This window comes from Sphaeramia orbicularis, chromosome 1, assembly GCF_902148855.1.
Source record: "Sphaeramia orbicularis chromosome 1, fSphaOr1.1, whole genome shotgun sequence".
Classification (NCBI taxonomy): Eukaryota; Metazoa; Chordata; class Actinopteri; order Kurtiformes; family Apogonidae; genus Sphaeramia; species Sphaeramia orbicularis.
Window position 1 is genome coordinate 41,566,391 of NC_043957.1, and position 13,612 is coordinate 41,580,002.

A 13,612-nucleotide genomic window follows, 5' to 3' on the forward strand; every position below is an offset into this window, starting at 1 on the left:
GCTTTTATTGTGAAGTGTGTTTGTCTGTTTCCGGTATCAATGTGGCGGACTGTGCTCATACTGGTACAGTTTGTATTTTGAGATGAAGGTTGTTCGGCCACTTGGAGTGCTGTTAAGATATCATAACCTTGAATGGTTGTACTCGGATTACTCTACCCGATACTACAGTACCATGTTTTCGGCTCGGGGCCTCTCTCGTTCAGCTTCTCAGTAACTTAGTTAGGTTAGTTGGGTTAGTTAGCTCCGCGGTGGCGCTAATGAAAGCTACCATCGGCTGGACCACGGAATGCCCCGGAGAAAGAAAACCGACCAGAGCCCCGCCAGAGTCCCCACCGGGCCGCCAGAGGGGGGAAGTCTCGCCCACAATACGGATTACCGACTCCCTCAACAGTGTGACCGTCCAATGGCGAACAACTTTACAGCCAGCAGTTCCGAAAAGGAGAACATCGTCAGAAACATGCAGGAGATGTTCGCACACCTGGACCCTGATGTTATTTACATTGTGTTGTCCGAGTGTGACTTTAAAGGTAGCACTAAACACGGAAGCCCAACCTGCTGTGTTATTCAAATTACTATTATTTAGGATAAATGTGGCTAACAGGTTAGCTCCATAGTTAGCAGTGTGTGTCAGAGAAGGCTAAAGTACGTTACATCACATTTGTTTTTTGATGGAGGTCCCATGGTAGTTGCATACCAGTAGATATTGATAACAATCTATCAGAAAAAGCTGCACTTCGTATTTCTGTACTCAGCAGCTCGTGCACCTTCTGCCACCTGTTGAGCATGCGCTGACAGACCAGCTATGACCATACCAACCTGTGTGGTGTATTTGTAATGTCAGTGGTTTCAAGTCTATCCACATTGCTCCATTAAGCGTCACCACAAGCAGAATACATTTTAACTACAACAAATTAAAAGTCACTTATGCTTGAACAAGGTGATATGAAACCTCCAACTTTAACCACTGGGATCATGAAAGCAGCAAGATGAGCAACGTTGTGTTATACAATCTGTAGCTGGATTATCTCTGCTTTATCATTGTGTTTAAGGAGCAAAGGTGACTGTGGAGCTATTGTGACATTGCATTGCCTGTAGTTGTAACTAATAGATAAGAAATTTAGAATGAACAACCTGATTGATTCACTACCTACTTTTTCCCCTGTGTCTATGTTTTTGTGGTGTATTTTGCAGTTGACAATGCAATGGACTCACTCTTGGAGTTGTCTGTGGCGGCTGAAGATGCATGCCCTGCTCCCATTCCTGTGTCTGGCTTTGAGCGCACTGCTGCTGCCCTGCTCAGCCCCACTCACTTTACTGAACCAGACTCTTCTAAACCATCACTGCAGCTGGTCTCCTCCCCTTCCCCTGTTCTGTCAGAAGAGCTGGATCTGCTGCTTGATCAGGAACTAGAGATACTGACTACACAACAAGATGGTACAAAGGAGCATCACAATAGCCAGCATACATCTGGTGGTTCACCCCCTTCCTCTTTCCCGCCACCTCAGTTTTCACAGCAGGTCCTCCCTGAGCTGCTTCAGTCCAGCTTGGAATCTGGATCTAGAGGATCCTCTATTGAGCAGCCACGCCTTCTGTCAGGCTCACTGGAGCAAGTGTCTGGAGCTTCCTCTCCACTCGATCAGCTCAGTGCTTTTGAAGACAAGGTCACAGAAAGGCAGGAGTCAGTGTTGGATTTTAAACATTTGGTGACAGAGACTTCTGACAGAGAAAAGTCTGTTCCTCCTTTGGACCTGGGTGCTTCAGGACGGCCTTCGGCATTCCAGGTGTATAAAAAGCAAAACCCCTCACACACTCCGTCAGAGAGGGCAGAGGTTGCGACCTGTGATGCAACAGTAGGAGGAGCAAGATCTAAGGTGAATATATTGAACCAGGAGATGCTTGCCCATCCACCACTCTCCTGGAATGTTGGGGCTCCAGCATTTTTTCCACGTATCTATGGACACCAGGGTCCTGCCTTTATTACCCCAGTGGCTTCCAACTGGCCCAGCCACCCCAGGCATCCCTCTCCCTGGCTGGATCATGGTCATGTCAGCCATACACCCCTCAGACCACCTCTGACTATACCCAGGTCATGGGCCCTACCAGCTGCACCTCAACTTCCTGGCCAGAACAATAAGCTTCGTTTAGAAGGGAGGGTTCTTGTGTTGTTACGTGGTGCTCCAGGATCTGGCAAGTCAACCTTGGCAAGGTAAGACTAAGTCCAGTAAAACCCATTCTCTGTTCTCTAGAAATGTAATTGCATTTAAAAGTAAGATGGCCTGAATTGATGAAAATGTAGTGTTACAGCTATTTGGGACAATATTGTATTCACACAATGTGAGTCTAATTCCTTGGTTATCAAGCAAAATACAAAGATTACTGAAAATGTTTAAATGATTATGCACGAGGGAGAGTCAAAAAGTTCTCAGGCAAGTGCTGTGTCGGGATGAAACTTGGATCTACCAGTTTGACCCAGAGAGAAAAATTCTATCAAAACAGTGGCATTCAAAAAGAGCAGCTGGACCTGTGAAATTCAGGACAGAGAAGTCTATTAAATAAATAAATAAAATAAACTTTATTACATTTGCCTGAGAACTTTTTGAGTCTCCCTCATAATGTATCACGATACAGACATTGAACCTTTCAAACTGTAGGCTTGAGATTTTATTTTTGCACAAACTAATACTGAAATTGCATTAACTGTGTAGTTCTTTTCAAGTATTGTAGGTACCTCACAACAACACTCTGCAGAGAGTTTACTGGATGTATGCCAATAATGCTAAACTGATATCTGACAACTACTGGTGGAAGAGTACTTCAATCAGCAGAAATCGATTAAAATACTTAACATGCAAGGTGTCTCTGTATTTAAAGGACTTGTGGACCCAGACCGTTCAAAGTCGATTAGACTGGGGACATTTTACAGACTAAAGGCTTCTTTGCCTTTATGACCTCCTTTTAAAATCACTATCTAATAACTTCAGTTTTTGTTTCATTTGTAATTACATGTTTCTTACTGACTTCTTCTGTTTTTCATTCTCTGGCTTTCTTTTAAAGGACTTTGTAATGTTTGCCTTGAAAAGTGTTGGAATACATTTTCATGACAAAACTGTCACTGAAAGAAATTTTACTCAAAGTATAACTTCCTACATATGTTGGCTGAGTGAATAAATACTGGTTTATATTCGTGCTGCAAAAGTTTTTTGCTCAGCATAAGCAACTTCAGTGAGTTTATCTTTAATTTATAAGATTATGTATAAAATTTACCATCAATAACTGACCAACTTGTTTAGAGACATAAAACTTGTGTTGTACATCAAACAAATTTTAATTACTTAAAAGTTGCCTTTGTCCATGTGTTTCTGCAGAGCCTTGTTAGAGCATAACCCAGGTGGAGTTATACTGAGCACTGATAATTATTTCACTCGACATGGAGTATATCAGTTTGACCCTAATGAACTCGGAGAGGCTCACAGCTGGAACCACCAACAAGGTAAAAAACACAAACACATACACTAATAGTGACATGTTCCAGCAGGAGTGAGTCAGAATTATTGTCATTGTCAAATAGATTTTTTTCATTTGTTTGTGTTTGCTATTAAAATGCCAATTGTATTTTTCTTCTTTCTGCTGACTTTAATGCACATTTATTTTTTTAGCCAAGGAAGCTTTTCAGAGGGGTGCTAACCCTATTATTATCGACAATACCAACATGCAGGGCTGGGAAATGAAACCCTATGTGATCCAGGTGAGTCAACTTTACAGGAGTTTGTGCTGCATAGTTCCAGGTCTTATGTAGCCCACTGATTTGGTGGAATATTTAGTTAAAAAACAATTCCAAAATTGTCACTACATGAAGCAGATAAACTTAGAAGACTACATGTTAACACATTTATCTTTTTGGAGTGTATTTCAGACACCAAAATATGTTTCCCCATATTTATAAAATGAAGTTAAGATGGACTCTGAAAATATTGGACATGTTTTATTTGTACATCTATCAGTAAAATAAAGATTCGCTGACTTTAAAAATGTCCTAAGTTTCCCAAATTTGTTTTTTTTTAACAGTAAAAATAGTTTAATCCCACTGTACACACACTGTGAACTTTAAACAGTTTTTTTATTGCCCTCTGTTCTAGGCGCTGAATTATAACTATAAGGTTCTGTTCAGAGAACCAGATACTTGGTGGAAGAACAAGCCCAGAGAGCTAGAGAGGTAAAGAATACAGAAGAGCATGTTTTTAAATCTAAAATACCAACTATATATTTGCACAAACCTAGCAGATCCTATTGTACACATGTTTTATTTGAGTTTTGTTTAATCTATTTTCTATTTTTTGTTTTGTTTTGTTTTTTTTTGTTTGTGTAGACGCAACATGCATAATGTCCCAGCAGAAAAAATCAGACGGATGCTGAATGCATATGAGCGCTTTGTTACCATCCAGTCCATTATGGGTTCACAGATGCCTGAGAAGAAACAGTGTTTCATTCTTGAGGACAAAAGCTCACAGTGAGTTTATTCACTAATACTGGCTTATAGACAGGTCAAACATGAAGACAATAATTAATCTTGTACATCTTGTTTTAAAGATTTGTAATTGCTATTTGTATATTTTTTCTACTATAGATGGATATCCAGTAATACTTAAACCTAATACTGAAAATAGGAATGCCACAGAGGGCAAAGAAATGTCATCCTGTCAGAACTTGGTACATAGAATATCTGTACATCTGTTGAACAAAGTTATCATGATATCAAATGGAGTTCATCTGTCGTAAAGCATGGAGTCATGTTAAAATATAACTGTACAGACTGAGTCTGAAAAGTGCTTCAAAGTCAGATAAAGACAACAGGGAGATGAGGAGAGGTGGAGTGTCCAAGTATCGATGTGTGTGGGGAAAAAAAAATCACAAGAAAGGTAAAGGACCATATGAGGGTCCAAAAAGGGTGAGGGTGGCTTTTGGGTGTGGCTTTACTACCTTAAAAGGGCCAACATACAGAAGTCACTAACACTATAAGTAGAGTTAGGTCCCCAAGTATTTGGACAGGGACACAAATATCATACCACCACAGAGGATTTAAAAAGAAACACTCAATATGACTGAAGTGTGGACTTTCAGCTTTAATTCAAGTTGTTTAACAAAAAAAATTGCATTAACCATTTATGAATTACAACCATTTTATTTATAGTCTCTCCTTTTTCACAGGTTTACATTTTTATCCACAATTACTTCATTTCAAATCCATTATAGTTGTATTTAAAAAAAAAAAAGAGCCAAAGTTACAAAACTTGTGTCACAGTCTAAATACTAATGGACGTAACCACCTACTGTATACTGAGAATATTTCAGATGCTTTAGGCTGATGTAACACAGGCCCTTCCCCCAGGGAACTCAAGCCTGTTCTTGAAAACCAACCAAACTTGCCCAACAATAATTTAATAATTCTGCAGCCGCTATCAGCCAGTCCACTTGTTTCATTTTATAACTGTGATGTTTTAACAGGTTTGTTCAGATCCAAAGTGGGAAATGGACTATCAGACTCAGTCAGCAGTTAAAGATGTACACACCAAGATTTTGTTTAATGGGTGTTAATATTATTTTAGTTTTTTTATTACATACAAATTGTACTCATTGAATTGTAATGATTTTATGACAGCATTAGAGTGGGAAGGATGAAAATGATTTTAAAACTGCAATAATTGTCAAGTCACATAATTCAATTTACTTCTAGCAGGACTTTCATATTAGTGTTCATACCTCTCTTGTTTTCCTTAGGCCAAAATCTTCCCAAACACCTTGTCCAGACCTTGTTGGTGACCCTGGATTAACTGAAGGGAGTAAGAAAACCCGCCTTCAGCTATTTTCATCCCTACCTGATGTGTCATCCATTGGTCATTCTGCTGACATGGGAATCCTCGGAAACAGCAACCACAAGTCTACTGAGTCACTGACTCTCCAACCTCCTGCAAGACCTTTAGAAAATCCAGAGAATACAGAGGGTGATGATGACATCAATTTAGGAGATTCAGATTTTGAGTTGGATGCCCAGTTAGAGTTGAACCAACTTAGTGGGGATCAGAGAATCCCTGACTGCATTGTAGAGTCTGTGATGAATGAAGAGCACTGCAGAGATGGCATGCCGGTGGCTTTCTCTGAGTCTATTGGACAAAGGGTGAGAAGAGAAAGGACAAGCAGGAGGTCTGGTTTTGACAGGCTAGAGCCGGCAGATCTGGTCAAAGATACTCACCAGTCAGAGTGTGCCATAAAGGAGAAAGAGAAGACAGAAGCAGATGAAGCAGAACGTGTTGAGGTGTTGTGGAATAGGGGAGAAGTGTTAGATTTTGTAGGGGACTGGCCTTCTGAGGGATCACTTGAGCAGCGGCAGGTGAGGAGACAAGAAAGGCTTAAAGAGGGAAAAAACAAAGAAGACGGAGATGAGCCGGGAGAAGCCAATGAAAATGACACAAAAAAAGTTCAGTCAAAGCATGATGAGTTTCAGAAGCTGCTTGATCTTATTCAGACAGGTGTAGCTGACATTCAGACTGGCTCATCCCTGTTACCCTCCCTTTCTCCCAGCTCTGAAGAGGAACTGGAGGCTGATGTGGAGACAGGTGGTGGGCTTGAAGAATCCCAGGGTAGTAGTCAGTTGAACAGTGCAGACAACATGAGCAGGGTTAACAGCAGTAGAGGTGAACTACCAGACTGTGTGTTAGACTGGAAGGCAGCTGACAGTTGTATGGTCAGGGAGCCGGTTGAATTAAGAATGGATGACTGGGAACATTGTAAAACTGAAAATGAAACAAGTGTCACAGGAGAGAACGATAATTTAATAAAGATGGGTCAAAGAACACAGCTTCTTGATTTAAAATCAGCCAACCTTGCAAACTCTCCCTCAATCACTAATGCTGATTCAGATGTTATCTTAGAAACCACAGAGGAAAGCTCTAAAGAAATGGGAAGCCACAGTATTAGAGATGATGTTTGTGCTGGTTTCACTGGAATGGAGAATAGTACCTGCACAGAGACTCAAATGGAGGCAGAGTCACATACTAGTGAAGTTTGTCAAAGTCCTGAGTTTGAGACTTTTGTGGACCTAGGGGGCAGTCCTTTAGGTGCAGCCTCAGCCAATCAGGAAACAAAGCAGCGTCAAGGTCGCAGGTCAGGAAAACAATGCAAACTAGCTCTCACCTTCACACAAAACTGTCCTGATTTCTCTGTGAAATCTCCAGAATGTGTCACTACACCGTCCCCGAACATCAACACCAGTTTGGATAGTGGTCACATAGATCTCCAGACTAACTCTGATCCTAATCCCAAACTGAACCCACTGAAGCCATACTGTGAGGCAGACCTGCAGCCTACGGTAGATACAGGCTGCGTCACCCAAACAGAATCTCAGGACTTTGCCCTCCTTTGGCGTCTGAATCAACAAAACAACCCCAATGGTAAAGTTGCTACTGCGTACAGCCACTCTAGTGATATCACAGTCATATATGGCAGCCCTTCTCGCTTTGTGCCAGAGGTGACTGGTGCTATTCCTGCCACAGCTGCAATTCAACTGTCTGGCCTCAAAGAGGTTCCCTACCGTGTAGTGCATGAAAAAAGCACGCAGGTGGAGGAGAAAGACCTGGGGGAAACTCAAGACCGCCTTGAAAACCTGCGTATTCTCAGCCGCCATTTTAAACTAGTTAGTTTTGACACTTTAGAAGACTTGTATGATAAATGCCATCTGGACCTAGAGTGGACCACCAACCTCCTCCTGGATTCCGGAGAGAGGTTCTTTAAAGATGACGATGGAGAGGAGGAGAAGCAGGAGTGGCCAGATGATCAGAATAAATCCAATGTATGTGGAGTTTTGGGAAAGGTTGAAGAAAACATGCTGGGCTTCAATATAAATGAGCATCAGATTAAAGATCAGCCAAAGATAGGGCTGGCTATGGGTTTAGAGGGCACTCAACAGGCAATCAGTTCATCCAGTGAGTCAAGTAAAAGCTCTAGCATCCTTACATTTCCTGGTCCAGCTTCTTCAGTGAGGGATAAAGATCATACTGATGCATCAGCACTCTCAGGAAGTAAAGCAGACACTAACACTGAGCACAAAGAGACAATACAACCTGACTTACAAGGAGGAGCTTGGGGCCTGAGTACAGATGCTGGAGTGATAATCGAAGAGGCGAGTGTTGAAATGGAGGATGACGTTTCTAGCATGGACCAGATCCACAGGCTGCTGCAGGCTGAGCTTGAAGAGTTGGAGAAGGAGGAAAAACAGAGGGAACAGGAGCAGCGTAAGAGGAGAACCACTGAGCAAAAAAGGAACCAACATATGGACATAAAGAGTGTGGAGCTGAAACTACCCACTGAAGTGGCGCTACAGCTGACTGAGCTGTTTGGTCCTGTTGGAGTAGACCCAGGTAACAAACGCACAGCAGCACACAGAGCAAATGCACTTAAGTACATGCAATACACAAAGGGGAGCTGGTGGGGTCTTAACACTTCTTTCTTAATGACTACCTTGTGTTCATGGTTGCTGGTTTTCTGTGTTCCACAATGTTCAGGTGCATGCTCCGCTGATGACTATGATGTGCAGATGGATCTGAACTTGGCTAAACTGCTCCACCAAAAGTGGAAGGAAACCATCCAAGTGAGCCCTTAAATATTTAGCACTATTAACAAACCAACAACTAGTCAGTAAAACTAAATGACATCAATTAAGTGTTAGAAAGGGTTAAAGAGTTTTGAAGTAGGTTAATTTGCAGTTAACATCTTTTTTTTTTTTTTACAGGACAGGCAGAAACAAGCAGCTCTTTCCTTTCACTTGCTTCAAGAAAGTGAGTTTACACACATATGGTCCTGCACATTCACAGATGATAAACATTCATATAAAATTCTGGGTCCTCTGTGTCTGATTACCTTTTTTAATACTTTACTTTTTTAATACTGTGTATTAATATCCTGATTTGGTTCTTCCTGTCAAACCCATAAATACTCGGAATGTGCACCAATAATCAATAATTCAGAACAGTAACTGTCTTTTGTTAAGAGTTGACTCGTTTTTATTTGGGTTTGGTGGAGATTTACAGTATGTTTTACTTCATGGAGATGTGGAACTAATGTTTATGACCTTGCTTCTGCCAGAGTGCTGCATATGTTAAGTGAACTCTGAAAGAGTGTTCAAAGCGCTTCTGTTTTCTGAAAATATTATGACTTTATTCTTGAAATATCTTATTGTATTTCTTAAGTGTCCCCCATCCTCCTTTGTGCATAGATAAGAAATAAAACAACAATGGTTTAGATTTAATATCATTTACAGATATTTGTTAAACAAGTTATGAGCTGTAGTTTTTCTTCTGTTCAGGTTCAGCTGAGTGGGGTAAATCAGAGGTGGCTAAACCTTGGCCCAGGGAAAGGACACAAGCAGGAGGTACCATGCCATTGGACAGTCAGCTTCCATTCATGGACCACTGGAACGTGTCCCGCCAACATGTCTCTCTCAGAGATATAATAAAAGAGGAGCAGCTTCGGCAGGAGAATATGGAGAGGGTAATGTACAGATGCACTTTATTGTACTCACTGCAATTTTCGTAGTCTGTACCAAACAAATATCATCTTATTTAATTCCAGGTCAGACAAAATCGTACGGAGCTGGATAAGCGTGATGGTTCTACTCCACTGAAGGAGAACCAGCTCTACTCTCGCTTCCCCACCATTGACCGGCATTTCCTTCTGGACATTTTCAGAGACCACAAGTGAGACACAAGTTTACATTATGTCTATAGGTTTCATTACCTGTTATGCTTCTCACATCACCCCATCTTACATTTGATGATTTAATATAAAAAAATGTAATATGTTCAGGTAGTTTTTTTGTCTTGAACAGAAAGATACCAAACAAAGTGTTAGCAATGCACCTCTGGCTAATGTGTGTGTGTTGATGTAGTTACTCCCTGACACAGACCGAGTTGTTTCTTCGCTCTCTGCTGGATGAAGAGCCTGTTAAGACAGTGGTTGCCCCTGAAGCACCTCGGACCAACCACCACAGAACAGCCAGCAAGGAGAGGGAGAAGGTATGTAGGACAACACAAGTAGTGAAATGGATCAAACTTGAGCCATTATAATTACTGAGTTGTATGATGTACAATGCATCCATGTTTCTGACTTTATTTGTCATCATCATAGATTGAACTCTCTTTGGATTTCACAATGATCTCAATATTTTTCTTATAAAAATGTGTGTATGTGTGAGAACACTACATCTCAAAACACATCTTGCATGTCCTGCTTTTATTTATTCTACAAATTTTAGTTGCCTCAAGAGCTGAATGAAACAAAGCAGTACATACTATTATAGAAGAGTCTTGTTCAGAGAAAACAAGGAAACAAAACAGCAGCAAATAACACTGTAACAAATTTTTCATTACTGTATCCAACTTTAATAGGCTTTCTGTATTATTCCTGTTTTTGCCAGAGGCACAAGCCTGTGGAAGCAGTGAGGCCCGTCTACCAGGACCCAGAGGATCCAGAGTACCAGGACTTCAGGGCCGAGGCTGACCTGCAGAGGAGGCGACAGCTCGAGAGTTTTGCCAAAGCAGCTGAAGCGTATAAGCAAGGACACAAGGAAGTGGCCTCCTTCTATGCTCAACAGGTTAGAAGGACAGCATTTTAATTTGTTTAATTTGTTTCTCACCTTTAATTGTAAAGAACTTTTTCAAGTATTAAATATGACCTTAAAAAAATTTGGATCATGTCACCTCTCTGTTAGGGTCACTTGCACGGCCAGAGGATGCGTGAGGCCAATCATCGAGCAGCGGTTCAGATTTTCGAGAGGGTCAATGCGTCACTGTTGCCCAATAATATCCTGGACCTCCATGGTCTACATGTTGTCGAAGCCGTGCAGCATCTGGCCCAGGTTTTAGAGGACAAGACTGCAGGTACAAAATGATATACTGTATGTACACTGAGTGAATGTAATAACAAAGAAATGGACCAAAAAAGGAAGCCTGCTGGTTCAAGAAGGTCCTGATTTTGAATCCAAATCCAATGCATTTAGCCAAGGTGTAAAACGTAAGCACTAACTGGATTATTTTTGATAAGAAATAAATATAACTAAGAAGAAAATAAATACATAGGAAGGAACTCAAAAGACACAAAGTCATATAGAACAAGAGATAAATGATTCATTTTTAAGACATTTGGTGGCTGTCTACCTATGTCATCATCACTAATGGGAAATGATCATGGTGCACATAGTAGTGTCTAATTTATTTACTAGACTTATTTTTCTAGTGAGCCTAAGAATTTACAAAAAAGAACTGCTACTTAAAAATGAGAGAGAAATGCCAGGATTCAATCAAAACAAGTGGTGCCAAGCACAACAAACCCCACCCCTCGCACATATTTAGCCCATTATAAGTAAATGGGAAGATATTAAAAAAATCATAAAAAAATTTTAACTTTGACATACCTTTTTTAAAATGTCAAGACATCTATTCTGGGTCACTGGCAATCTATAAACCCAATTTGGTATGAATTGAACCAATAGTTTTGCTGCTAAAGTGTTAACAAAGAAACAAACTGAACCAAAAACAATACCCCTTGCCTCTCCTTCAGGGGGTGGGGTAAAAAAAATCCAAAACATAACACTGTTTGAGGCTGACACTTTTCCAAGGTTCCATGTTGAACCACAGAGTAGAGCAGTCAATCTTATAAAGTCATGCTGAAATCACACCTCCATCTGTAACTTACATTCATGTTACTGTCAGTAACTAACAGTCAGTACAACCAGGAGGGGCTGTTGTAGGTGCCCTTTGACTTGGTTACAGCTTCACACAGCTATTGTGAACCGTATGCTGTGTTTTTATGTGTGTTTTCTTTGACTTTGGCCTCTTTCTTTTGTGTAGATTGTGAGCAGGGTCTGTGTCGACCTCAGCTCTCTGTCATCACAGGAAGAGGGAACCACAGCCAGGGGGGAGTGGCCCGCATCCGTCCCGCTGTTATAGACTACCTCACCAACAAGCACTACAGGTATGCACTCAAACATACACTGACGTGCAGAAATACATGCACAATGTTTTCACCATCACCCACTTTGTCTCCTCTGTCTCTCAGGTTCACCGAGCCAAAGCCAGGCCTCGTCCTGGTTTCGTTGAAATGAAAACAAATTGCTTTATTGGATTTAAACTCAAGCTGCTATGGAAAACAACGCTCTGTTTGCCTCACTTTAACTCCACATTTATTATAATATAGAAAATATGGTGCTTTCAGTCAGCTCTACTCATTTCAGTCTTACTTTTTTATTTAGTCTCCTCTCTCCCATTTTAAGACATTGCTAATCTTTATTCAGTTCTTAATCAGGCCATTTTTTCAAGAGAACTGTATTTATGTAAAAGAAATAATGCATCCTTATAGCTAGAATGTATATTTATATTTAAAGATGATGTAGGATGACGCTTTCAATTTACCTTTGTCTTTTAAAGAGTTTATAAAATCCATGTTAAAAGGCTTGACTTTAAACAAGGGGTTATTTAGTATTATTATGAGATCACTGCAGAGTCTTTTTTGAGACAAACATTTTATCAAACTTTAATTGAATCATCATTGCGTATTGTTTGAAGATGTGAGACAATTTATGTATTTTATGTGACGCCATTTCTAGTTTGACTCTAATCAGAGGTTTTCTTCTTATAAGAAAGAAAATGTGTTTTCCTGTTTGTGCTGTTTTACAGTGGATCTTTCTCACCAGGAGGTGAGGACTAAACTCCTAAGTTGATCAGAGGTCATGAAGTAGTTTGAAGAACCTCCGCTGTGAGGTGGAGGTTTACAGCTGCCTCAGCTTGAAACTGTAGCCATTTACATGTACTACGTGGTTGTACACACACTCACTGGGCCAATTTTAGCTGCTGCTGACATAATTACACTCAGTTTTCTTTTCTTTTTAGGCCAGTTAGTTATTTCAGCATATTCCTCTTGTTTTTGAACACATTGTGCCAAATTTTCTAGGAGTTGTACTACTCAGGTTGCTACCATTATTGGTAGGTTTGGAGTTGTTTTTTTGTTTTTCTTAACCGTTGTGATCTTTTTCATAAAGGTGAAACTATGATGACAGATTTTACAGAATGTACATAATGTTACAGAAAACATTAATGCTAAAGAAAATATTGTATTTTTTTTATTCATTGGTCTAAGGTTTTACATAAATGACTGTATATTGTAATAAAATTGTATGTGTTTACAGTTTCTTGTTGGTGTGGTCTTATACTATTTATCTTTTGAGGCAACAGCTTAATGTATTAAATGCCCACACTAATGTATTTTTGACTTGGCTATAAATTTGTTTGCCTTTCATGCATTATTCTGATGAAGAAAAATTATAAATGTCCATTACTTAAGTTGAAAATGGTTGAAAACATTTACAACTGCAACTTTAGAAATTATTATTGTACCACTTGGAAAAGTAGAGGAAATAGAATATTTGTCATAAATATGACAGGGAAAGCCATTGGGGTTTGTTTATGGGGTAAAAATCAGGCAAAAGACACATGAAATGTTTGCTTTTCAAATTTAATGTAATAAGTTGTTAAATTAATGACATCAAAAAACCAAATATCAAGTAGTA

At 40.0% G+C, this 13,612-nt stretch overlaps 1 protein-coding gene across 2 annotated transcripts; it reads left to right on the forward strand.

Annotated features, from left to right (window-relative positions):
* Window positions 1-22: 22 nt before the first annotated feature.
* Window positions 23-13,234, forward strand: n4bp2 (NEDD4 binding protein 2). Of its 2 annotated transcripts, none has more exons than XM_030141208.1 (16): window positions 23-527; window positions 1,192-2,206; window positions 3,366-3,490; window positions 3,657-3,745; window positions 4,137-4,213; window positions 4,367-4,507; window positions 5,776-8,411; window positions 8,556-8,641; window positions 8,783-8,828; window positions 9,356-9,540; window positions 9,622-9,746; window positions 9,938-10,064; window positions 10,466-10,642; window positions 10,760-10,928; window positions 11,898-12,021; window positions 12,106-13,234. In XM_030141208.1, exons 1-16 carry the CDS (start codon window positions 287-289, stop codon window positions 12,149-12,151), a joined length of 5,409 nt encoding a protein of 1,802 aa, XP_029997068.1. In that variant the 5' UTR covers window positions 23-286; the 3' UTR covers window positions 12,152-13,234. The 2 variants fall into 2 exon arrangements, with proteins under 2 accessions (XP_029997068.1, XP_029997074.1); XM_030141214.1 differs by lacking the exon at window positions 23-527 and adding an exon at window positions 594-1,057.
* The last annotated feature ends 378 nt before the right edge of the window (window positions 13,235-13,612 follow it).

Bases quoted from the DNA above. Each gene is read 5' to 3' on its own strand.
- n4bp2 (XM_030141208.1), top strand. From the start codon at position 287: ATGCCCCGGAGAAAGAAAACCGACCAGAGCCCCGCCAGAGTCCCCACC. The intron at 2,207-3,365 runs GTAAGACTAAGT...GTGTTTCTGCAG, and splicing joins GGCAAGTCAACCTTGGCAAG to AGCCTTGTTAGAGCATAACC. The intron at 9,747-9,937 runs GTGAGACACAAG...GTGTTGATGTAG, and splicing joins GACATTTTCAGAGACCACAA to TTACTCCCTGACACAGACCG.